The following is a 26,602-nucleotide window of genomic DNA, read 5'->3' as shown; positions in this document are numbered from 1 at the left end:
CCGAAGTTGAACATATAAAATATCAACCCACAATTCGAAAAAAGCAAAAACCAACTGTACACACATCAACCTAGCCTGTCATACCAAATATTGCAAAAGAAAAATTAATAAATCACCACCCAAATTAAAAGAGATTCCAAAACTAAAGAGAACATGTGACATGTGAGGGACCACTAAGCTCACCTTAATATGACACCTGCGCTGCCAGCACCGGTCTCCCACCATAGAAGCAGAAGCCTGTACAGCCAGCACCGGCACCGCCTGGCGCATCAAGTCAGGCCAAGGTAAACTGAACTGACAGCGGAGCGTCTGCTATTTATATTTTTTATAGAACTTGGAAACAATTTAAATTGCCAAATCTCCTAGTTTATGCTGATCATTGGCAATGATCTCATCCCTTCACCAACAAATGAGTTAAGTGTATACAAAATCAATTTTCCAAATTAGATATGATGATTACATTTTAATTATTCAAAAATTCAACATACAAAGATGTAAGTTTTGTTAATGATGCTCACAAAAAATAATAGTTTGTTCATAGTGAATTGGCATAAATGTAAATTGTTTATTTTAAATACATACATTTAAGAGATCGTACTCTTGCACTTTAATATGTTTTGGAATTCAAATCTTTAGGTACGTAAATAAATACATATATCAAATTTTTTAATGAGCAATGCATTATTGCAATTGTAAAAAGTGTAGAAATTTAATGTAACATGTTTACAATAGTGCATACATGTAAATATGCAAGTCAAAGGAGTTCCAACTTCATTATGAGTAAAACAATCCCAAAACATATACTACATTCCATCATCAAAGTATTACATATTCATTATTATAGCAAATTTCTATTGTTCTTTTGACAATAATATTTTAAGATTTTAATTTACAAATTGAGAGCAAACACACATAAAAATGTAAAAATTACATAAACTCTTTAAGATACTAATGTTTCAATTAATATTTTATCATATTGTGCTTATAATCTACACAATTATGGGCATTACACGCGCGATGATTCGACTTAAATATGTATATAACAAAGTTCAATTTGTTTCTTGGATAATATAAAACATGTTAACACTTGGCTGCTCTGGGGAATAAAGCAGTCAAGGCAAAGGTTTTATGTATTCAAAGAGAAGCAAATTGATTATTGGCAGTTCCCGACAGAACCGACAAAAACATTTAATTATACAATCAGTAAATCTTTTGATGACTTATTTCTCATCTAAAACTATATCTTTAAAGACAAAATGACAATGACGGCTTTCAAAAAGAAAATTTGAAAATACTTTTCTTTTAAGATATCCTATTTGTTTGGAAGTGCCCATATGCACATACACATTGATTGTAATTTATTTAAATAATTCTTTTTATCATATATTATACTTATATTATTTGCTAGTCCCGCAACTTGTAATTAATAATGAAAAAATGTGTTTTTTTTTTTAAGTTTTAAGATTTATAATTGTAATATGTAAATGACAAAAAATTAAAGATGTGCTATTTATATCCTAATGTCTTAAAAATTTCGGAGTAGTATATATTCATGTCATACCTGGAAATAACTCATAGGGTATACCTCAATGAAATGAGTTTACGTTTAATATAAATATTTTGTAACACTTCACGATTCTGAATCAATTCTAAGTTGCTTTATAAAAGATTTTACTAGACACCTTGCTGACCGTTATTTTAAAAGCTAACTATGGTCTGAAAATGAGATAGCTATTTTTGATAACTGTAAAATCTTAATCATCATTCCAGGAAGCACGTATTGCGGAATAACCTGTACGGCATCCCTTCAATCTGTATGATTTTTTTTTTTTTTAATATTTCCACTCCTTCAACTGACATAAACGCAAAGCCCTTCACAACATCAGAAAATAAAAGCTTGCATACAAAAAATCTCTATTACCATTATCGATAAATAAGTTTGATCCTCTACAAAATATAATTGGTTTAATGGTATTTTACAGAAAATATTTTCTTATATAGAAAAAAACAAAAAATTAACAAATTTTTTTAGATGATGAATTATTTAAAAATAACGTATTGTTATTTCCTTGAGGTATATGCTTAGCCAAATACTTAATGATGTGATTTATAACTATATTGATTATGTATGGGATGTTCATAAATAGACTAATTGCATATACGTTACTATAGTTTGTTTTTTTTATGTGTAACTTGAATACATTTACAACTGTAGAGTAAAGTTATTTCATATACATGAAAAATGAAGGAATGAGAAACTGAATAATTTAATTACCATGTTTCAAAAAAACAAAATTAAAATAAAACAAATAGTTAAAAATGTTAATTTTTATTTTTTAATAATTGTTTTTATAGCGCCTGTTCTGGTTGTCGTTCTTTAAATTTCAACGTTTCTTGAAAGATTAATGATTTTAAAGCGTCTCGCGATATATCATCATTTTCCATATTAATGCCAAATGGTACTTCTGCAACGGGCTACAAAGTAAAAAATAAATAATTAGCTTATACAATATTATTGCATCATTAAGATATTAAGGTTACCTCGTCGCCAGGATCATAATACTGCTCTAAATATGGATGTGCAAGAGCTTCCTCTACTGGAATACGCTTGTGCGGGTTGAACGTCAACATTTTACCAAGTAAATCCAAAGCCAAAGGATCCGCATTTGGAAATAACCTCGACCATGGCACATTTGGTTTAAAAGGCAAAGACTCTAAATAATTTCGTGCCTAAAATACAATTATTAACAATCAAAATATTTTTACGAATTCTTAATACATACCTTTTCATTTATAATACATTCTAAATCTTCCTGGGATGGAGAACCTAATACTCCAAGAATATGGTTCAGTTGATCTAGATAATGTTTTCCCGGAAAAATTGGTCGGTTGCTTAACATTTCTGCCAAAATGCATCCAACCGACCAGATATCAATGGATTTTGTATATCCTTTTGAATTAAGCATGATTTCAGGTGCCCGGTACCATCTAGTTGCTACATATTCTGTAAGAAAACCAGTATGGTCGTGGTCTGGATCAGCAATGCGAGCCAAGCCAAAGTCGCAAATCTAATAAGGATTAAATTTAAATAACTGCAATATATGTAACGTGTCATTTAAATAAATATACACACTTTTAGATCGCATGTCTTGTTTAATAAAAGGTTGCTCGGCTTAAGATCTCGATGTAAAACGTTTGCCGAATGGATATACTTTAAACCACGCAATATCTGATACAGAAAGTAACAGATATGATCATTACTCAGCCTCTGTAAATAAAAAATAATAATAATTAATTAGGAACAACAATTACTAGTAAGAGTGCTCTTCGCTCAAGTTGCATATTGGGCAACGTTATGGGAACGTATTTGACAAAGAATTTTATAATCATACTTTCAGAATACAATATGGGTGCATTAGCCCAATCTCTGGTCTCTAGAATTTGAAATAGGATTTTTGTAAATTGGATTTATCGATTTGAGTTGGGAATGTTATACAAAATACACATCTAACCTTTTTTGTAATTCTGTCTGTGTTTCTAAACAGATTTTAATGGCATTCTTAAAATTCAAGCTTAAATATATGGTAAAATTGCTGGGAAGTTATAGGAAAAACAATAATCAAATTGTATTATTTTGATTTTGAATTCTGGCTCACAAGGTGTCCGATTTAAAATTTAATAACGTGTTATATGTAACATTTCAACAAAACCATCGTAGCCTGATGTTGACTTTCTAGTTAAGGTCACCACACTGGTTAGTTTTGCTTTGATATTGCAACATTTGCGTAAATGAAAACAAATTATTATACTTTGCGGAATAAGTATTTAATAAGATACCATACATGTAGCGGTAGAAATTACTAAAGCAAATCAATTCACATTAGCATAGCTTCGACAACGTTCCGACGAAGTTCAGCTACTACAACATTCAAGCGGGAATTGGTGAATCCATAGAATAATAAACTGTACATTTTTTTTCACTCCAAATTTATGTGCGTACAATTATTTATGGAAATTTATGTATGGAATGGAGAGAAATGAGCTTAAGCTTTTCACTTTGAAATTTTAGAAGATATAAAATTTAAGGTTTGTCAGCCACCCGAGATACCGGATAATATGTATTTCCTGAGCCTGAGGGACATGGCGTATACGTATTCATTAATGAGCTCAAACAATAGCCACTTGAATTAAAACTATTATCAAAAATAGCCCAAAAGAAAAAATATTATATTATATATATATATATATATATATATATATATATATATATATATATATATATATATATATATATATATATATATATTTTATATTATATATTAATATACCTGTGTTTTAAGTAGTTTATACAGATCAGTCTCCATTAAGCATTGTACAATATATACATCCCTCATTTGTTCTATGCTATCTACTCGCAGAATGTCACGTATATCAATAATCTAAATGAAACAAATTATTGAATTAAAATGGAGGAATATTATTAATATAAATTACATTTTCGTGTTTAAATCGGGTTAATATGGTTATCTCCCTTAGCGTTCGTTGACAATACGTCTGATGCTCAAAGGGTGAAATTTTTTTGATAGCAACTCTTTGGTTTGTCAACGTGTCATCAGCGGATCTGTAAAGTAACAGAAAAATTTTAGTTTATATATAATGTGGAGTACGGCTACCCTAAATTCAAGTGTTAAGCTAAGAAAAAGGAAGACTTACATCCAATCAGTGCACAATTAAGAGAACATGAAAGGTTTGCTATTCTAGTAAAACTAGGTGTATGCGCATTTAGATAAAATCGACAATAAAACTTTTGTATGACAAAGAATACATAGCTATTAACGCGTTACCTACAGCAACACATTCATGCCTGTTACATACATTTCAACAAAAACATTATACCCTGATTTCCCATTGAAAATGGGTTCAGGCTATAAAAATTGTAAACAAGTAAGAAGGCTCCAGTCGAGACTGCTCGACTAGGAGATACCCTGAACCCTCTAGGCTGATATTCTAATCATTCTGCACTTCTTTTATGCTCACATACATACACATGCATCCACACGCACGCATAAGCCTACGCTCTGCTAACTGCGCAGTAAGCAGCGGCTGCGTTTGGGCAGCGCTGCAATGTGGGCAATATTATGAGAATTTATTTGTAGAATAATTTCTCTTGTAGACACACAATCTTAATGAAACTTTCAAAGCATAATCATATGGCTAAAATGTGTGTACATTCCAAAGCACAAGTCTCTAGTACTTGAAATGCGTTTTTTACAAATTGGGGGCGAAGGGGGCGTGGTATCCAAAATCTGTAAATTACAAAATCTTTGTATCCACTAACTTTATATACAACGCAAATTTGAAGACTCCAGGTCTGAAAGTGAAAATTGGACTGAAAAAAAACAAAATCAATTTTTCGATTATTCTCGATAAAAAAGTTGTCGGGTGAGTTATCGAAAAAATAAAGCAAACTCGTACTGCGCATGGAATACACGAGTATGCAAGCTCTCTAGCTCTTATAACTTCTGAGATCGACGCAGTCATATGGACGGACGAACGGACAGGCCCATATCGACTCAGCTCGTCGTGATGATCAAGAATATATATACTTTATGGGGTCTGCGATGATTCCTTCTGCCCGTTACATACTTTTTCACAAAACCATTATACCCTGATTTCCCGTTTTCAATGGGTTCAGGGTATAAAAAATGGTGTGGGTCATTAGGATGTAATCAAGTTTACCAAATTCAATGTATACATACAAGGGTTATTGAAACTCAAAAAATACAAATGTCTGCAATCAAAGTTGCCACTGGATTGAGAGACATTAAATTTTGCGCAATACTATACTGCCCACCAAGGAACAGAATAGAAGAAAGGCAATTCAGCGACATACTCGCTTCTTGCGGCCAAAGCCACAGCAAGAGGCGCTAATATTCTTGCAACAGGATCTCCTACTAGGTACCCATATATGTATATCCAGTCACACTCCCTCTTGCATTTATTTTGCATTATACCAGCATATACAGCATTATTAAGCAAATATTTACCAAAGCTGGGACTTAGATTCTGACCATCTAGCCCTTATTGCCGAGTTGCACATCGATGGTGATCATATCGGGCCCAAGGCTAATAACCAACCGTACTGACATCGTGGCTTTCAGACAACAGCTACATGACCCCATTCAATAAAATTCGTGTGTGAACTCCGGAGAAGACATCGAGGATGCAGTTGATATTCTCCTGGAGAACATATATAGAGCTGCTGCTGCTACAACGCCGCTTAAGCCTGCGCTTCGTCCCAATAATTATGGCATTGTCCTAACGAGAGAAGCCAAAGAACTCATCAGAACAAAAAGGTGCCTTCGTAGAAGACCAATTCGATCCCCAGATCCTTGTGACCGACCTTTGTGGAACCGGGTAGCAAGACAGCTACGTAACCTTTTAAGGGAATTAAAAGTTAATTTTTCGAGCAAAAACTGGATTTCATGAACTACACTATGGATGCAAACTATTCGCTATGGAAATGCATAAAATCACTTAAACGACAATCTTTTAGACAGGTACCTGTCCGATGCCCTAGCGGCGAAATTGCTAAATGCGAATTGGAACAGGCTAACGCATTCGGATGCCATCTAGAAGAACGTTTTACTTCATATAGTTATGCTACGACGGAGCATACCATGGAGATACAGCTAAATTTGCAAACCCCATTGCAGATGTCTCTGCCTATTGAGCCTATAAGGATCGAAGAAATAACTGAAGCGATCCAAATATTGCCGAAAAATAATGCTTCCGGATTAGACAAGATTTGCTACGCAACGCTGAAGGCCTTACCTACAAGAGCGCTACTTTACATTGCCCTAATTTTCAATGCCATCATCAGGCTCCAAGTGTTCCCAAGGCAATGGAAAGTAGCTGCTCTCTTGATGATCCATAAGCCTGGCAAACCGGAAGAGGATCCAGAGTCATATCGGCCTATAAGCCTACTGCCCTCCCTGTCTAAACTATGCGAGAGAACCATTGCCAACCGCATTAACGCAATATTTCGATAATCCAATATCCTTCCGGATCACCAATGTGGATTTCGGGAGGGACACAGCACAGTGGAACAAGTCCACAGACTCGTGAAACACATCTTGCAGGCTTTTTATGACTCTGAATACCTCAACGCTGTTTTCATTGACATGCAGCAAGCGTTTGATAAGGTGAGGCACGATGGATTACTGTGCAAAATAAAAACCTTCTACCTGCTCCGTACTATGACCTCTTAAGATCTTATCTAGAAGACCGTGTGTTCCAAGTCAAGGTAAAAGACGCACTCTCGTCCACATATCCTATGAGAGCAGGAGTGCCGCAGGGCAGTGTTCTAAAAAGGCTGGCAATGCATACCCCCCCAATCCAGATGTCGGTAGTAACCCTACAGCAACCTGCACAGGTGAAATATCTTGGCATCACACTGGACAAGCGTCGCACCTTTGGGCCACACCTCAAAGCTACGGTGAAAAAATGTCGTCAGAAACTGCAACAACTAAGAGGGCTCAACAATAAAAAGAGCACTTTACCGCTGAGATGCAAAAGAGCTCTATGGAGTGCACATCTGAGGGATCGCTGCAAAATCAAATTATAAAAGAGGGCCGGTTTTGCAGAACAGTGTTACGGCAGATAACAAACTGTCCCTGGTACATACGCGGCTCAACACTGCATAGGGACCTGAAGCTGACTACTGTCGAAGAACAGATAAATAAAGACACAAGCAGATTATCAGATAGATTACTACGACATCAAAAGCCTACTCACAAGAGGCCTAACACCTGCCAGACCCCTAAGATGACTTAAACGGCAGGGCTTTGCCAAAACAATGGGTATACACTAAATATTATTATTATTATTATTATTTTTTTTTTTTCTCAGTCTTCACAAATTGTGTGAGGTTTGGCCCTAATTTTATGTAGTTTATAAATGTGTTGTTAAAGTACTATATAGCATCACAAGTAAAGCAAAATCTATTTTATATTCCATTATATTATTCGAGATGTTTTAGATTTGATATTAATTCCACCCCGTTATATTGCATGTAAATAATGCAATATAAGTATGTTTTAAGTTACATATATTTGTTCACACATACTATGCATATAGAGGTACATGACAGTGGCTTCATGTAAACAATATGTACCCATATTTGTATGAATATCTAATGTACATTAGGAATATACTTACACCACCATTCCATATGCGCCTTCTCCAATATATGTTAGTTTCCTATACCTTGGACCAACTTCAAAAATTTGCCCCCTGATGACTTCGGCGTTGGGATGTGGGGCAGCCAAAGCAGCGGCACCCTCAGCAGTAGTTCCAGCATTTCCCTCCGCCATCTTATATACAAAATTCTTGGTCTGAAATTCACCACATACATATATCAATATATAAGTAATGGCATCGTCTTATACGTATTTTAAAATATTTGTTTCAATTTATTTGACAATTACATTAATTTACATGAACTTCTTATAATGCAAAATGTATCTACTATTTGGGCAACACCCAATGATTTTACATCTGTTTGATAAATCCTAGTATAGACTTCCACACGCAAATACACTTTACACAATAATAATCATTAATTTACACAAATAACTGTTAACTTTTTATGCATATAATTTATGAGGAAATTTCTTAATCATTCATCTATCCGATTGCGATACATTTATTGAACATACATATATTTAATAGCGTTAAATTCACTTTTCTGAACAAGTTCGATAACATCACACACTTTAATGAGCCTATAAACAATTTTCTGTACTATCGTTATTGGTTTTAAATACTATTGTCAGACTGGTTATCTATCGTGTGATTTTCGCTTCAATTTCTAAAATTAAAAAAAAAAATTATCGTTCATTTATTTTTCTAGTTTATTTTACAACCCATTATCTTATCTAAAATTTAAGAATATATTGAAATTAATAAAAATAAGTCAATAAAAATGTACAACAATTTTCTTGAATGAATTGTTAGTCTCTGGTCAATGCGAAAAAAACACATTTTTAAATTTTGCTTAAATATTATGAATAAACATTAATTTATTTTAAATGGGGCTGTCTAACGAATTTGCTACACGAACATGTTCGCTGAGCTTGCCTATTAACTATGCGAAAATTTTCACAAACATGTTCGCAAACATAATTTTAAAACAAAGTTTTGGATTGTGAACATGCAAGCGAAAGAGAACAAAATGGTAGCCTTAATGGTTACAATCGTAAACTATCATTATTTTTCAGTTCTTTGTTGACCCATCGCATTGTTTTGGTTATATGACGTGTTTTCAATGGAAATTTAAGAAAACGACGGTAAAATGGGTAGAAGTGTAGAAAGTTCGGGGCAAATACGGAAATTAATTATTAAACTGTATTTAGATTGTATTACGAAGCGCGTAGAGAACTTACTTTCGTTTTGAGCGAGCATTCGAATCCATTGTCCACTGTCGTAAGACAGAACCATTTCTACGCTGTCGGCGAACAAAAAGTTCATAAGAACACTGCTATCCATATTCTAACATTTGACGAACAAAAGTTCGTGTAACAAATTCAACTGTGGGTACCCCACTCTACGATATCTTGACTGAGAAATGTATGCCAAATATTAAAAAACATACTACCACAACTCTTTAGTATTTTTTAATTTTCACCAGTTTAATACCAAAAGCACATAAATACAACTAGTGTTCATGTTGTACGGCTGGTGTGAGAGATTCGAGTAACAAAAAATTTCTGCTCGCCTATTTGTGTTTAGCTTATATATATCTAGAGAAATCAAATGGAATACTCAAATATGTTGCGTTCAATGGATTCTGAACATTTATAAACTGAAGTGCTTAAGGTCATAAAGAAATTGTTTCAAATAATAAAACATACAACAGACGTCGTCATTCTGGGTATTTTCGACGCCATATTTATATATGCGTATTCCTGAATACGAAGGTCATTGCAAACACTTTCGTACATAAAACTCGTTATACATTGATAATATATTAAAGTGTTTACTATATATACATATACATATACATATATTAACATATGCTTATGCGGAAAAAGCTGATGCATGAATCTACACATACATAGTTAAAAGGAAAACACAAATAAATCCATATGTGTGTACTTCAATACAAAGTTATACAACAAAAAGTAATTAAATAATCAAATACAAATATATAATAAAAGAAAAGAAAAAGAAAAAGCGATATAGTATTCTGCGGCACCGAATAGTGCCAGAGATAAAAAATTTAATTGAAAATTGGTTAACTGTAATGTTAATGAAACAGTGCAGACTTCAGCATATTTACAAAGTCGAGAAAAAAGTGGCAGTTAAAAAGAGAATCGCAGTCCATCCGGATACCATGTTCAGAAATTGTACAATTTGTCAAACATTTACATTCTGGGCAATGAACGCATCAAGAGCAAACCAACCGAGAAATAACAAGACGCCGATAGATTCAAAAAGACCGCAAAGCGCATAAGGATCTCCCGTAGAATCAGTTTTGATTATTGGTCAGATTTGGATAAGTTACAATTATCGAATCAAATAAAGCCTCCCTCTAGATAGGCAACACACCTTACACGAAATTGCTCTTAAAGAGACAACCTCGACGGGGAACTGCTTCTGGGATCTGGTGGAAGAAAGATGAAGCTATTAGAGAGCTCCCGATTCGAAGCAATAAATAATGCGCTTTCGATACAAACTGGCGGAATCACAATTTTCGGACGAATAGAAAGCTACTCCTGGTATGAAATCTCAGTTAAATTTATTTTGAGCACTTAATATGTATAAGCAAAGAGAAGTTGTAAAGAACGTTGAACGTTGAAAATATTTCCATTCACCGATTCATATCATGTAAATTCATATATAATAATAACAATACAAGGTTTTTTATGACTTATATGAAATATGTATGTGTATTTTTTATTTCAAGCAAAATGGTTGCAGCTGAGAAGGTATTATACAAACGATTTACAGCTGAGACGCACGGGCATGATTTGCAAGCGCTGTCGCCTCCGCAAACTTTGTCGGATCTTTCACCAAACTTTCATCGCAATAACAGTCAATCGGGTGATGAAGGCGTAATCTTATGTGACACAATCTCCCGAAAAACTTTATTTTACTTGATTGCAACTTTAAATGCGTCCTTTGAGCCTGATTATGATTTTTCAGATGCAAAGGTAAGGACAAAATACCTGTATACAAAATAAAACATGAACCCTAAGTTAACTCGCTTTATTTTTTTAGTCTCATGAATTTAGTAAGGAACCTTCCTTGCCATGGGTTATGAATTCGGTTCATTCAAATTTATCAGCTTTAGCTGGGGACCAGTACCAGGTTTTGCGCCAACCGTTGTGGTCAGCCGTAGATGATGAGATTAATTTATCGGAATGCGATATATATAGCTATAATCCGGACTTAAGCTCAGATCCGTTTGGAGAACCTGGTTGTTTATGGTCTTTCAATTATTTCTTCTACAACAAGAAGTTGAAGCGCATTGTATTCTTTACTAGTCGCGCCGTAAAGTATGATCTACACTGAATAAAAAAAAAAAAAAAACTTTATATATATTGTTAAACTTTCAGTTCCCTCTATGCTGGAGAAACATCCGATTTTTCTATGGAAGAAGATCTATACTAACGAGTTCTTAGTCTTCGATTTTATTTTCACAATGATCATTTTGGCATATAAGTACGAGAAGGGAAATGGATGGAATTGTGTACTTCAGTGTCAGACACGCTATGGATGCAAACTGATCTTTATACGCATCACGAACATGATTATATCTAAGAACAGTAATATTTAATCAAGTACTTTATTCAAAACAATAATAATATGCGTTCTTTGGAAATAAACCTAAGTTTCTATACATTTATCGTTTTGTAAATTCTGAACTCTACCATCATATATTTCAATAATTCTTCGCGCCTTTCTGCTTACACAAGAAACACACCCACATGGACACGCACGTATAAACACGCATGGGCTGTAGTGCGAGTTTACTATGGGAACTTGTCAATAACTTTTCTTGCTTGTTAATAACTATTCAGAATCTGAATTTCAGATCGTGATCATAACATGGAAATGTATGCATTTGCCAAACCATGCCTCATGTATTTGATATGCACCTTTTACAAGTTCAAGGGTGGTTATAGAGGTGGGGACAAATTACAGTAAAAATCGAAATTTTATAAAATTAATATGAATTAAAATTTAAAATTTGGCGACTTTAGATCTAAAGATATATAATTATACTCATTCACAAAAGTGAAATGAGTATATTGGTTTTGTGCTCTTAAACTGTAGGAGATATATCTACCTTAGCTCGCTGGACTTGGGTGGTCAACTCGTGTATATGTACCAAATTTCAGATCTCTAGCATCAATAGTGTCCAAAATATAGCCGAATTCGAAAAATCACTATAGCTTCAGGTCAGATTTGCCACGCAATTCAGCATTCATGATTTCTGGTATATCGGAAAGTGCATTTTCCGATTTGCCACGCCCCTAGTGGGCATATCAGGAAAATTTTAACACTATAAATCGGAGATATACACGAGTATGTGTTCCAAATTTCAAGTCTCTAGCTTCAATAGCGCCTAAATAGATTGCGTTCATACGGACAGCAAGACGGACATTGCACAAAACCAATATACTCATTTCACTTTCGTGAATGAGTCTAAAAACCCGAAATTTTGGTATAAATACAATTTTTTTGTGTTAATTTTTAAACTTTTTTTTTTTTTTTTTTTTTTTGTTATCCAATAAATAGGAAAAAGCTGGGATCGTCGTGAACAAAATTCAATTTTTGCGCGCTGCTGAGTTCGGTGAGTAGGACAAATAGCGCATAGCCGTGCTTCATATAAGAATGGGACCATTTCGTTTGAGCGCTTGCAGCGCACTGACTTTGTCGAGCAATATTTTCACTGCTCGAGCCTCAAAAGACTGAGCCGAGTAAATACGAAATTGTATCTAATGCACATTTTTTCGGTGTTGAAAAAGTTTGTTCTACATGTCTCATCTATGTGTTCTTTGATCAGTGCTCATACGGACGGATAGATGGACAGGGCTATATCAACTCAGCTCAACATCCTAATCAAGATATAGGTATATACTTTGTGGGGTCTGCGATGACTCCTTCTGCCTGTTTCATATTTTTCGCAAAACCATTATATCCTGATTTCCCTTTTTCAATTTGCTGATGTAACAAAGGTGCTCGGTTCCTTTGGGGATAAATCATTATCAGAATATTGATTTAATGACGATTCAAGTAGAGTTGGTAAAATAGCAAAATCAATACAGCAGCGTTTGAAGCTGATTTCTTGCGTTTCGTCTTCATTTCCGTCTTCGTAACGGTGCGGACTATGCATGCCGGCGAGCGAATTCATATGTTTTGTTCTGCACTGTTTTTCGTCTTCAGCTTCGCCTTCGTCTCCGCGTGCACTATGCTTGCAGCCTTAAATTATAATATTATTAAAATGCGTGCATTTTCACAAGTCTCTAGTATTTTTTTCAATTTCAATTTATTTCACTCTTTGTTATAACTACATGATTTCGTGAATGGTATTTTACAATATTTTAAGAATTAAGGCTAATACATAGTCCTTTTCTGCTAAGTTATTTATTTACATACATGACATATGGATATGCGATAACATTATTATTTGGGGAAAAAACAAAAAAATAGAAAAACCCATGCAAATTTACTACAAACTAAATTAAATTAAATTTAACACTAAAGTCTACATTTAAAATTTGGAGACTAGCTCAAGGGTGCAACTTATTTTCGATAAGGTTTTTAATCGATTAAAAATAACGGGATGAGTATCGATTTTTGGAGATAAGCTCGCTGGCTGTAGTGATGTAAATTTGAATGAAAACATCGATATCGATGTCCATGAATTTTTTCAAAAACAAGCATCGATGTTGGATTAATACATCGGATTGAAAATTCGATGCATCGATGTATTTTTTATTTATTTTTGTTACTTATTTACTGGTGCTCTCATGACGTTTTTATTATTTAAAAAAAAAAAAAAACTTAAAGGTATTCAACACTAGTTGTCCCGGCGAACTTCGTACCGCCTAACAGTCTCTATATATATAAAACAAAGTCGAGTTTGTTACAAAACTTATAATTCGAGATCTACTGCACCAATTATCATGGTTTTTGATTTGTTGGATTTGTCTCCGACCCGAATAGCAGTACGTATTTTAAAAATACTGAAAAATTTGGGAATACTTGAACGTTATTTTCCCTAAAAGTTCTTTAATTTCGGAGCTGTCAAATTTTTGTATTAAAATCAGTAAGTAATGTCGTGTTACCTATTAGCTGAACTAATTTAGGCTTCTATGAACGTAATACAATAATACCAAAAAATATTAATATAGATAATTGTTAGAATTTTCACGAATCATCAAACAATATGCGTAATAATTCATCGAACTAACCTTCTTGGTAGTTTGCCCACCTGAAACAAATACAGTAAAAATTTTATTTTAGAACCCCTAATAAGCTACTCCCTACTAAATTAAGAGTGACAACCTTTTTTGTGTACCAAAAGCAAACAGAATAAAATGTATATCAAGTTAAAATGAAAACAATGATATTGATCTTACCATTCAATGGATTAATCATTTTGATATATCGTCTCCTTGCCACAACATCAGCGGGTATTGTAACGCGTCATATGAACGGTGCGTTTCATATATTCTTTGTAGTTGCCCAGTATTGCGTCGTGTAAGCACAATATCACGTGCTTCCAAGTTTTCAGCAACAATTAGGATTGCTACTTCATCGATTGTTGGATTATATCCGTGTTCTTCAAAAATTTTCGCCCCACTTGAAGTCATTTGGAAACAGGCATTGTATTTTTGAGTGCTCGCTAGAAAAGTAGGGAACGCAATGGCTCTGGTGGCGGGACCACTAATGGTAATGTCACTTTATAACAAAGGCAGGGGCATTTCACCAGCAAATTTTATTGCGCCACAATGCTGGTAAACAACGTCCATTGGACCAATGCCAACTTAACGATGCAAGCTGTAGTCAATGGTGCAATTATATCGAAGCGCTGCTCGATTCAAATCAATCCTTGAACCATTTCTTAATGCCGTTTCACGGGCTGCCTCTCTTTGAGAAGCACGAATTAAGGCCCTTCTTTGCTGGGTACTAACGCGGCGCTCTTCTCGGGCGATTTCTCGCTCTTCGTCAGATAATTGACTCGCGATATTCCGTTGCCTAATTGCATTATGGGTCCGCCGGGAAAGATTAGGTCTTCTAGGACGTGGCATTTTTATTAATAGTAATACTGAATATGCCCTCGCACAAAACCATATAAAACAATCGAGAAATATAAATATAAATAATTTACACAAATTTATTTTATAAATACTATTGTATAATATGAGAGCAGGACCGAAAACTGTCACTGTTATCAAGCCTACTGAGTATCAATGGAAATTTGAATCTTTAGGGAAAAAAACGCGTTTTTCAAGTATTCGTAAAATTTTTTCAGTATTTTTAAGATCTACTATCCTACTCGTGGCGGAGACAAATCCAACAAATCAAAAACCATGAAAATTGGTCCAGCAGATCTCGAGTTATAAGTGGAGGAGCACTTTTACACAACTCTCTTTTATATATATAGATTATTTAACAAAAATAAAATTGAGCTTTCATAGCAGTATTTTGCTTAAGGTCTAACTTTCAAATTTTGACTATAGGAGAGACATCTTTTGCAACTCATTTGATAACATGTAGTACAAAAATTTTTGTGTTAACTAAATATGCTTTAATTAATAGGCTGCAGGCAAATTTTCAAATGGTGTAAAATGCTGATTCGTTTTCTTGTATATGTATATATTTTGCGAGTAAACAAAAATAGTATCGTTCCAATACTAGAGTTATTCTATTCAAAGAACATTAAGTATTGAACAGCAATATAAGAATATTCATCCAATTCAGTGGGGAAATTCTTGAGACTCTACATAGTTTAGGTGAGATGTGTGCTTATAAGTATTTTGGAGGAAATAAAAAATGTAGGGACTTCGCCACTTTTGCAATGGCATTGCTTTCCTTGCCATGGTCGATCGCGCAACTGGCAAGAAGTTTTAGTCAGGTCAATATTGTAAAAATATGACTACGCAATAAAATGATTATTGATGTGCTTACTCAATTTTAAGCGTCAGGTAAAACCTATATAGTGTAAAACTCTACAGATACGGCTTGCCACGGTTGAAGAAATGCAGCCATGACTTCTAGTTACTAAAAATATATTTAAATATCAATCAAATGAAAGCAAAAACCATCAGCTTTTTTGTCCGATTTTTTTCACAAAATTTCTGCTTTTTTTTAAGTATCTTCCCACTAAAAACAGCTTTTTTTGCTGAACAAAAGTTGGCAACACTGATATATACGGACATTACAAATTCAATTCAATTCAAGTCTTTAGCTCTTATATCTTCTGAGATCGACGCGTTCAAACCACTAACCATAGAATTAATAGACTAAACAAGTAGTGTAAAGCGTTTTGCACACTTTTTTTCGGGACCCAGTGGCGACGACCTGAATGAGGTCTGTTGAAATAATGCATTACATACGACAAAAAAGTAATGCATTACCTATGAACATTTTTTTCAGCGCATTTGTAATGTACAAAATAAAAAGTGCTACTCATACGACAGAATCGAGCTCTTGTCAACTTCGTTTCTGTATGCCCCTTCCCCGCTAACCAACAAACGATTTTCGTCTTTCGTTGCGTCGCGACGAAATCGCCGAGTTTCGTTTTGGACTTTACCGTTTTTTGCATGGAATGCGTGCCTTCTTTCGTTTGGTTTCTTTGTCTATGCCAATTTCTTTTGTGTGTATAGTGTTAATGAGTGTAAATACAAGTTCAAAAATGCATATGTGTGATGATTTCTGTTTTCGTTTTACCCGCCGCGGCGCGTCACTTTTCTGCTATTGTTGAGCCGTGCGGACGTAAATTTAAAGGGAAGTATCTGGTATGTATACATCATCTTACATGTATTTTTAATGACAAAAAAATTAATATTGTTTAATTTACAGATGCTATAAAAACCGAAGGGTCCACTAAGAAGACCTATATAAGTACAATAAGAAACTGCTTTCGGGTCCAGAAAGGTCGACTGGCAAAGCAGAAGTTCGATAATAAGGACAAACTAGATAATAAGACATAGCTTTAGATTTTGATGTAGATAGATATAATAAAATAGTAATAAGACATAGTTTAAGACTATACATTTATTTATAGATATTAAGAAATAATAAATAATAATATTTAAAAATTAAAACAAAAAATACTACATTACTCAAGCGTTTCTATCTTTCAATTAGTAATCAATTATTTCTCCAATTACATTGCATTAAGAAGTAAGCCATTTTATATAGTGGGAAAATGGGTTGCAGGTATATTGTGTTGTAATGTACGCACATTACTAACCCATAAGCGATTTTGAAAATGTATAAGGCGTTTTCTTCAGGTTGCGGAATTTCTACATACATTACAATATGTAAAAAGTATACGCATGGGTAATGGAGAGCCGAAGGAAACTTCGTCACCTCATTACTTTCTGCATTACAAAATTCAATAATTTCATGCACCCGGGAGAAAAAGCGGCCATTCCTTAAAAAAGTAAGGCAGCTTGTAATCGATCTTTTCATGCACACAGGCGGCAAGTAATCCATGAGTAATGGACAAAATAATGGGCATTTCCGCCACTGGGGAGTTACATATTTGAGAGAGCATCAAGAGAAAGAGACAGAGAGAGCATCAGTGTTGCCAATTTTTGTTGAGCAAAAAAAGCTGTTTTTAGTGGGAAGATACTTTAAAAAAAGCCGAAATTTTGTGAAAAAATCGGAAAAAAGCTGATTTGTTTTTTATTTGATTTGATTGATATTTAAATATATTTTCAACAACTTATAATCATGGCATCATTTTTTCAACCACCGCAAGCCGTATCTGTGAAGTTTTATAATATATATGTTTTACCAGATGCTTGAAATTGAGTTAAGCATCACAGTATTGATCTGACGAAAAATGTTATCAAAGAAAACAATGCAAAAGTGGCCAAGTTCCTAAATTTCTTATATCCTATGAAACCCTTAGAACACGCTTCTAAACTCAAAACTCTGTAGCGTCTTGAGTAGTTTCCTACTGAATGGGTGGATGTTCTTATATTGGGGTTCAATACTAACAATGTTCTCCAAAAATATATATGTATGAAAAGGAATCAACATTTTTCACTATTTGAAAATTTGTCGGCAACCTTAAACACATAAATTCTTGTACTACACGCTATCAAAAGAGTTGCATACATTTTTTAATGAATAAAATATGGAATAGATAGAAAATATGGCAATTAATGATGTTTTATTTCACTCGTCGTTTTACTGATATATGTATGTATGCATAAAACAATTTATATGGGTTTTGAAATTTAAAAATTACAAATGAAAAACAAGTAAGAACGTTGCAGTCGGGCGTTACCGACTGCGGAATACTCATTCACATCTCATCAGCACTTTAGTAGCTAAGTTTCGCTCTAATACTGTAGAAAATGCCGTTTTCCCCGATTTGCCACGCCCCTACTGGGCGTAGACACCTCATTTTTGGTCAGTTATTAGAACAAGATAACGGTACCCTAACTGCAAAGTTTGAATGCTTAACCTCAAAAAATGTGAAAATTACAGGGTATTTCTCGATATGCCACGCCCCTAAAGAGGCGTAAAAATTATTTTTAAGTCATTGATAGAGGTTACTGGTAACCTAACTATCTAAATTTGAAGCTTCTAGCTATTGTACTTTGGGAGATATAAACTTTTGCGGTTTGCCACGCTCCCTGTGGGCGGACATATATCCGACAAAGCTTTTTTGGCTGATCGGCCCGAGTATATGTACAAAATTTGAGGTCTCTGGCATCAATAGTGTCCAAAATATAGAAAAATTTTTAAAATCCCTATATTTTCAGGTCCAATTTGCTACGCCACTAATGGGCGTAGACTTATAATTTTATCTTTAGACTTTATAGAATCATAACATTAGCTGACGTGCATTTCAGGGCTCTAGCTGTAAAACATTTGGAGATACAGTTTTATCCGATTTGCCACGCCCCCAATGGGCGGAGATATATCCGCCATAGCTCGTGATCTAGGGTGGTCGACGCGGACCTACATACCAAATTTCCGCTTTCTAGCTCTTCAACAAACATGATTTCTGGTATATCGGAAAATGCATTTTCCGATTTCAAGTCTCTAGCTTCATACGGACAGACGGACAGCAAGACGGACATTGCACAAAACCAATATACTCATTTCACTTTCGTGAATGAGTCTAATAATGTGTTATATCATAGTGTTATTCTGCTGGTGTTAAAATCCGAATGGATTAAAAGATTTTATGGGCCTGAAAAATAATACATATATCGTTGCGACTAGTGAAATATGAAAAAGACAGTTTCCTTCAAAATAATAGAGTTAACATTAAATGTTAGGTCTAAGAAATTTAGATGTCCAGAAAAGAATTTAGACTGAACACCAACCTCTGGTTTAGAACCTGGATTAATTCAAGCAGCGTAATAAGTCTCATAAGGGAAACAAATATCGTTAAATTTATTGTAGACATTTTATTTTATATATACGTATTATTATCGTTATCAAGCGATTTTAAGTTATGATGTTTTATTGTGGACGTAGATGGTGTAATTGTCTGTTGTAATTTTTGCAAAAGTTCGGGGTTCTCCAATGTTAAGAAGATTGAGACATACTGAAAATAAATAAAAAAAATTTAATAATTTAAACATGTAACTAAGTAATTAAGGAATATGCTCAAATTGTAATATACTAAAAACTGAATAGCGTGCATACTTAGTTCATATAGATACATTTTGTACTTTGATTTGTGTAATGTCTGCCAGTATGAATGGAAACTGTTTCTAAAAACCTGAAATTTGCCTGAATTTGAACTCCGTCCAAGAAGCTTTTAACACCCATTTTAGTTATTTTCACAAATAGAAAATTCATGTCAGTACACACAAAACCCAGGAAATCTTTTTTACAAGAAAGAGAAAAAATATTTATTTCCCATCAAATAGCATTGCCCTCAATCAAACAGACAACTATGTAAAATACTTAGGCATAATATTAGAAAGAAACAGTAAGAAAGCTCTAGTCGAGACTGCTCGACTACGAGATCCCCTGAACCCTCCGAGCAACTGATATTTCAATAATTCATCGCACATGCACACGCACACACAAACACACACAACCATACGACTGGCTGCACGCATTGGCTGCAGTGTGGGCTTACTATGGAAATTTGATTGTTTAATAACTTTTTGTGTTGATGGACTATCTTCATGAAACTTCAGATTATGATTATAATATGGATATGCATGCATTTGCCAAACCACAAGTCTGCAGTCTTTAAAATACGTCTTTTACAATCTTAGGGGTGAGAGGGTGGATATAGAGGTGTGTCTGAATTTAAATAAAAATCTAATTTGTGTAAAATAAATCTAAATATATATTTAAAATTTGGAGACTCTAGCTTTAAAGATGTAGAAGATATAATTAAATACCTTTTTTTCGATAATGTTTTCAATCGATAAAAAATAACGGGAAGAGTTATCGATTTTTTGAGATAAAGTCAATATCCGCGCTGGACATTAAAAAAAATTGAAGACTCTAGCTCTTGTATCTTCTGAAATCGCGTTCATACATACGGACAGGCAGGGATAGGGCTAAATCGACTGAGCTCGTTCAGAGTATAAAATAAAAAAAATAAAAAATAAAAACAAGAAAGCTCTAGTCTAGACTGCTCAACTACGAGATCCCCTAAACCCTTCGAGCAACTGATATTTTAATAATTATTCGCTCCTTTTCTGCTTACGCAAGAAACAGCACATGTACACACACAGCATACGCACGCATAATCACGCATTGGCTGCATTGTAGGCTTACTACGGAAACTTTATTGCTTAATAAGTTTTCTTGTCTTAAGATCGTGATTATAACATTAATATGAGTGCAGTGGAAAAAGCTAAAATATAGTAATTGAAGTACGCCATTAGTGGGTGAATTATAAAAAAAAAATTTTATTACTGATTTTCGATAGTTTTAATCGATAACAGAATAACGGGGAGATGATCAATTTTTGGAGAAAAACTAGATATGCGCGTAATATACACGGACTTATCTCTTATATCTTCTGAGATAAGGACAGGGCTAAATCGAATCAGCTCATCGCCCTGATCAACAATATATATAGTTTGTAAGGTGCACCAAGCCGCCTGTTACATATTTTTAAGGAAACCCATATACCCTGATTTCCCAATTTCGATGGGTTCAGGGTATAAAGTAAGGGTATAAAGTAAGATTTGCTGACCACGTCCAACATTTCATTAAAAAATCAAATACACTAATCCGTACCTTATATCCATTTATAAATAGGAATTGTAGCCTATGTTTAGAAAATAAAATGTACCTATTCAGATCAATAGATCGCCGGCAAAAAAAGTTTAGGTACACTCCTTAAATCAACATTCATTGTTAAAAATACCCTTTAACTTATATGAAAATTAATGAATTAAGTGCTTCATGTGTAACCTTTTTATGCACCAAAAAAGGGTTAAACTACCTAAATGCAGTCCAAAAAAGTTTAGGTACACTTCGTCTGACAGTTAGGTAAATTTTAACATTTCACACGGTAAATTTTATTTTTTTTTCTTCGAGTAACATACTTGAGTTATTATGAATTGCAATTTCATTTTTGTAATTTTTGCGAGAGTAGTTGGTCAATATGGGTCGAGGAAAGCAAATCCCACTAGAAACGCGTCAAATAATAATAAATTTCTACTTAGAAGGGAAAGGAGTACGCGAAATTGGCCGAACGATTGGGCAATCCCCTTGCAGTGTGCAAAATATAATAATATCCTACGGAAAAACGGCAACACTTGAAGTTCAACCAAGATCAGACCGTCCTGAAAAATGAAGTGTCAGAGATAAACGCCAAATCCTGGCCACAATAAACACGGATTCAAAAACATCTGCGCCAAAAATACAGGAGGATATATTTCTAGCCTCAGGAGTTAGCGTGCATCCCCAAACTGTGCAAAATGTGCTCCACAAGGAGGGGTACAATGCCCGAACTTCTTCGCAAGAAACCTTTGATTTCCGATGCCAATAAAAACGCCTAGAATTTGATCAGAAGCACCTAAACAAGCCAGACTCATTTTGGGATTCAATACTTTGGAGTGACGAATCCAAATTTAACATTTTTGGATTAGATGGGGCTCAAAAAGTATGGAGAAAACGCAATACAGCTCTACAGCTAAAAAATTTAACTGCAACTGTGAAGCATGGAGGCGAAAACGAGATGGTCTGGGGGTGTATGCCCACATCTGAAGTTGGGAAACTGTTATTTATAGATACCAAAATGGATAAACATTACTATTTGGGAGTATTAAAAGATAATCTCAAGGAGAGCGCGACTCAGCTCCAGTTAGGTGACGGCCATTAATATTTTCAACAAGATAATGACCCGAAACACACCTCTTATCTTGTGAGGGAGGGGCTTTTATATAACTCAAAGCAGTTACATACCCCGCCACAATCTCCTGACCTCAATCCAATTTAGCGCATTTGTAATTTACTAGATAAAAGGATTCGGAAATATAAAATATCCTTAAAAGATTCCCTAAAGTCAGTTTTGAGCTACGAGTGGCTTAAATTCACCGAAAATCACACCAAACCGTCGACTGCTTGTAGTAATTGCTGCCAAAGGCGGTCCTACTAAATATTAATACATATTTTAGATAGTTTTTTTTAGGGGAACCTAAACTTTTTTGACATGTTTCTCTTGTTTTTTTTTTTTTTTTACATATTATTTTGTCTAATTCAACTGAAAATAAGTTAGTGATAAGGTTTTTATATGGCCAAATATATAATTTAAAAGATCGCATCAACACTTTTGTTTATTTCGTTTCATTTAACTACTTTTAAATACAGTTAAGTTGAAAAATCGTTGGGTACCTAAACTTTTTTTTGCCGACTGTATGTATGTGAGCACTTCACAAGATCGACCAAATGTAAATGCTGGGCTTTAAAATACATACAAATGCTCATAGTACATGTAGCAAGGAAATGTATGTGTGTGCATGCTCATCGCGAAAATATTTTAATTATGCGCACCAACGCTTTCATACCCTTCCCACAAATAATAACGAAAGCGCAAATATTTTGTACGAGCTTGGCAAACGGTTTCGATATACTCTTCACACAGAAGGGAAGAAACGGGAGTCTAACGCGAAGAAATTTCAATTTTCGTGAGCTGCTGCTTGTGCTCACATGCATACATACATATATATAGTATAGAGCATCGAGAGAGAGAGAGAGAGAGAGAGAGAGAGAGAGAGAGAGAGAGAGAGAGAGAGAGAGCAAGGGAAACATTGAGCATAGAGGCATCTTTTGTTCAACATTTGACTATCTCGGTCGAGCGCATGAAGCGAAATGTTTGTGCTTTCGTATATTTTCCCAAGCCTAAAAGTGAAGAGCCGAGCAAATACGAAGTGGTCTGGGAGATTACGCTCGAAAAAAATTGTGTAAAACGCTTTATACTACGTATCCGGTCTATGTGTTCTCTGGTTAGTGGTATGGTAGACACGAGTCTCTAGCTCCAATATATTTGAAGATCGGTGCGTTCATACGTACAGATGGACGGAGGGACAGGGCTAAATCGACTCAGCTCGCAGCCCTGATCAAGAATATGTATACTCTATGGGGACTGCGATGCTTCCTTCTGCCTGTTAAATACTTTTCACAAAACCATTATACCCTGACTTCCTATTTTCAGATACATACCGTATCTGGAGTACCCAATCGAAATGGCTATCGCCTGATAACATATGTATCTTAAATGGATTGTACGCGAAAACCACTTTAGGTACCCTGTAATCAAAGCTTACTGTGTTTTTTTTTTTTTTAAATAATCCATTCTCAATAAATATGGTATTATTATACGTACAATAGAGGACAAAAGTATTTTGACAACACATTGCAAAAACTTAAACCGCTTATTTCTGCGTGCTGAGATAGGGTAACGGTACCCATTATACTTTTCAGAGAGAGCAAATATAAAAACTATAAGTGACCAAAATATTGCATTGATAACATGACTCATTCTTTTTCTATAATTATGTGCATGGCAGATTGTCATTCTTTGGCTGGACAAAAGTATTTAGACATTAATATTTATTAAATAAAGTGAGACAAACACTTAACAATGGTGTTAGTAAAAAAAATAATAAGACTTCAACCGTCCTTTAACATCTGCAAGCGTCTAGTGATCAATCTAACCAAATTTTGTAATATTTCTATAGAAACATCCTGCTAAAGCCCTCAAACCTTAGCAATCCGTTTGCTTGGGCTGATAAGTCTAAACTACGGTTTACTTTTGCATAAGCCCACACATTCTCTATAATATTAAGATCAGGGCTCTGTGGCGGCCAATCTAATGTATTGAGTTCAATATTCCCCGAAAATTCAGTTATAATATGGCATGGAGCATTGTCCTGCTGCAGTATACATGATTTTTCAATGATCCGGAAACCGGAATTCGATGAGTGGTCATTCAGGACACGTAAATAATTGTCCTTCTTCATTGTTCCATTAATTAATATCAAGTTGGAGAAGCTATTGACACGTGCGAACCCCCAGAGCATTACCGATTCTTCACCATGTGACACCCGTTCGTACATAGGCCTCTTTTTTTGCGAATATTCTTTGGTAACCTGCTACAAATCGCTTTTTTTTTAATATAGGATACTCAAAGGAACTATCGTCCATCCATAATACTTTTCCCCATAATAATTGCGTCTTGCCTATGAAGGTTTTTAGCAAATCGTTATCTTTTTAGTTTATTTTATAGTGATATTAAGGTATTTTGAGTTTAATCGACATGACTTTTAGGGCAATCTGCACATTTTCTTTAAGATTTGTCAATACGGTGAGGCTTTATACCGGTTTTTTTTTATTGATCTTCCCGATCTGCCCTTTTTGTTTGAGTGAATCAGTTTTCTATTTTTTGTTAATTTGGTAGTATATTGCTCAAGCAAAGCAAAAACTGTGGAAGCTGTCTGTGCTGTGCTGTGCTGTTCGGCAGTCGACAGTTTTTCACTAGCTGCGACTGCGACTGTCGCCAGTGAACGCAGTTCGAAGCGCTGCGCTGCTGATCAATAATTGTTTTTTTGCTTTTGCTGCGACTGCGACTGTCGTTGCTCGCAGCAACAGTTCTAGCATTCTCAAAACTGCCGAAGCTGTCGATTCCCGAAGCGCTGCGCTGCTGATCAAAAAATGTTTTTGCTTTTGCTGCGACTGCGACTGTCGAAAATGCTCGCAGCAACAGTTCAAGCAATAACGGAACTGCGAAAACTGTTGGCTGCAGAAGCACAGCACAGACAAAATTTTACGACTGTTGCTGCTGTGACTGTCAGCTTTTCAAACACTGGTTGTGTCCCACATTAAGAGTTTGGTCTACTGTCAATTACTGATAGTCCTCAGCATCTAAACATATCATAGGCCTGTTTCGGTCTAAAAATATGGCTCAGAATTTGTTTAGTCTCTTGTACTACAATACATTATCGTTGTAATGCTTGGACAAATGATAAAAAATATGTTATTCACTTTAAGATGTTGGAGCTTATTATTTTTGTAATTTATCTTGAACGTATATTTACTTACTTGGGAAAACACGGGATATGAACTCTTTTGTATCAAACTATCACCGACCAAGTTGGTTGTTAATAGTTTTGCCAGGTTATGCCAGTCACGTCCTAATATACATTTGCGAGCTAAATTTAACTTTTTGTACGCATCGGAATGATTGTGAAGCTCATAATTAACTGGCGGCGCACAAGATGAATTTTTGTTTAACCAAAATTTATCATTTGAATCGCTAACAATTTTAATTGTACGAGAAAGAACATGTTTTGGTATTGGTTTTGGCGGAAATCTTAAGGAACTGAATTTCCTTTCATATTTTTCTTCATAGTTTTGGTGTTGTTTTGCCTTCATTTCTAATAAAAACAATAATAAAATCAACTTTAGGCTTTACTAAGAACAGAAGTTATAATGAAATACGGCTACTGATTTATTTTGTCATATCGATATACAAGCGATGTTGAAATTATATTTAATAATCGATATTTAATTTATCTTGCCATTAATTTGGGGTATTGCTGATGTTCTTTTTATATTAAATATTTATTTTAAATAAAATAAAACAAATTTTTTAGTTATTGTTTAATGATTTTATTGAACGTCTGGATATTGAATCGGTATTGTATTGTAATAATGTTTAATCAGATCAGATTTATTAGCTTGCTGTTATTTATTTTTAATTTAAATAGACAATAACCACTGACCAGACCACTGGTCAGTGCAATAACTTAAAATGGATTAATATCTTTCCTAGATTTTATACGTGCTAATCGCTATAATTTTTTTTAGATCGATATGCCTCTGTAATCAATATCAAGTATCTATAAAAATACTA

At 34.4% G+C, this 26,602-nt stretch overlaps 3 protein-coding genes across 6 annotated transcripts; 1 reads left to right on the top strand and 2 right to left on the bottom strand.

The window, feature by feature from the left end:
- Positions 1-2,310: 2,310 nt before the first annotated feature.
- Positions 2,311-8,815, bottom strand: LOC6578172 (mitogen-activated protein kinase ERK-A). Of its 4 annotated transcripts, none has more exons than XM_032728630.2 (8): positions 8,721-8,815; positions 8,221-8,396; positions 4,495-4,621; positions 4,329-4,439; positions 3,134-3,268; positions 2,784-3,068; positions 2,542-2,730; positions 2,311-2,475 (listed from the first exon to the last, which is right to left on the bottom strand). In XM_032728630.2, the coding sequence occupies exons 2-8, from the start codon at positions 8,373-8,375 to the stop codon at positions 2,350-2,352; spliced, it is 1,128 nt and encodes a 375-aa protein (XP_032584521.1). In that variant the 5' UTR covers positions 8,376-8,396; positions 8,721-8,815; the 3' UTR covers positions 2,311-2,349. The 4 variants fall into 4 exon arrangements, with proteins under 4 accessions (XP_032584521.1, XP_002004089.2, XP_043865090.1 ...); XM_002004053.4 differs by lacking the exon at positions 8,721-8,815 and adding an exon at positions 8,490-8,713; XM_044009155.1 differs by lacking the exon at positions 8,721-8,815 and adding an exon at positions 8,500-8,713.
- An 899-nt stretch (positions 8,816-9,714) lies between these two features.
- Positions 9,715-11,905, top strand: LOC6578171 (repressor of RNA polymerase III transcription MAF1 homolog). The gene is made up of 4 exons (XM_002004052.4): positions 9,715-10,781; positions 10,970-11,216; positions 11,284-11,561; positions 11,622-11,905. The coding sequence occupies exons 1-4, from the start codon at positions 10,681-10,683 to the stop codon at positions 11,674-11,676; spliced, it is 681 nt and encodes a 226-aa protein (XP_002004088.1). The 5' UTR covers positions 9,715-10,680; the 3' UTR covers positions 11,677-11,905.
- A 7,733-nt stretch (positions 11,906-19,638) lies between these two features.
- Positions 19,639-26,214, bottom strand: LOC6578170. The gene is made up of 2 exons (XM_002004051.4): positions 25,789-26,214; positions 19,639-19,816 (listed from the first exon to the last, which is right to left on the bottom strand). Exons 1-2 carry the CDS (start codon positions 26,119-26,121, stop codon positions 19,682-19,684), a joined length of 468 nt encoding a protein of 155 aa, XP_002004087.2. The 5' UTR covers positions 26,122-26,214; the 3' UTR covers positions 19,639-19,681.
- Between the last annotated feature and the right edge of the window lie 388 nt (positions 26,215-26,602).

Source organism: Drosophila mojavensis, unplaced genomic scaffold (genome assembly GCF_018153725.1).
Source record: "Drosophila mojavensis isolate 15081-1352.22 unplaced genomic scaffold, ASM1815372v1 contig_49, whole genome shotgun sequence".
Taxonomy (NCBI): domain Eukaryota; kingdom Metazoa; phylum Arthropoda; class Insecta; order Diptera; family Drosophilidae; genus Drosophila; species Drosophila mojavensis.
The sequence above is the reverse complement of the archived record's forward strand: the minus strand, read 5'-3'. Positions and strand labels throughout refer to the sequence as shown.

Excerpts from the sequence above, each read along its gene's own strand:
- LOC6578172 (XM_032728630.2), bottom strand. The coding sequence starts at position 8,375 with ATGGCGGAGGGAAATGCTGGAACTACTGCTGAGGGTGCCGCTGCTTTG. Across the intron at positions 2,731-2,783 it reads AATGTATTATAAATGAAAAG|GCACGAAATTATTTAGAGTC; the intron begins GTATGTATTAAG and ends ATTGTATTTTAG. Across the intron at positions 2,476-2,541 it reads ATTATGATCCTGGCGACGAG|CCCGTTGCAGAAGTACCATT; the intron begins GTAACCTTAATA and ends TTTACTTTGTAG.
- LOC6578171 (XM_002004052.4), top strand. The coding sequence starts at position 10,681 with ATGAAGCTATTAGAGAGCTCCCGATTCGAAGCAATAAATAATGCGCTT. Across the intron at positions 10,782-10,969 it reads CGAATAGAAAGCTACTCCTG|CAAAATGGTTGCAGCTGAGA; the intron begins GTATGAAATCTC and ends TTTTATTTCAAG. Across the intron at positions 11,562-11,621 it reads TTTACTAGTCGCGCCGTAAA|TTCCCTCTATGCTGGAGAAA; the intron begins GTATGATCTACA and ends TTAAACTTTCAG.
- LOC6578170 (XM_002004051.4), bottom strand. The coding sequence starts at position 26,121 with ATGAAGGCAAAACAACACCAAAACTATGAAGAAAAATATGAAAGGAAA. Across the intron at positions 19,817-25,788 it reads CATATCCCGTGTTTTCCCAA|TATGTCTCAATCTTCTTAAC; the intron begins GTAAGTAAATAT and ends ATTTATTTTCAG.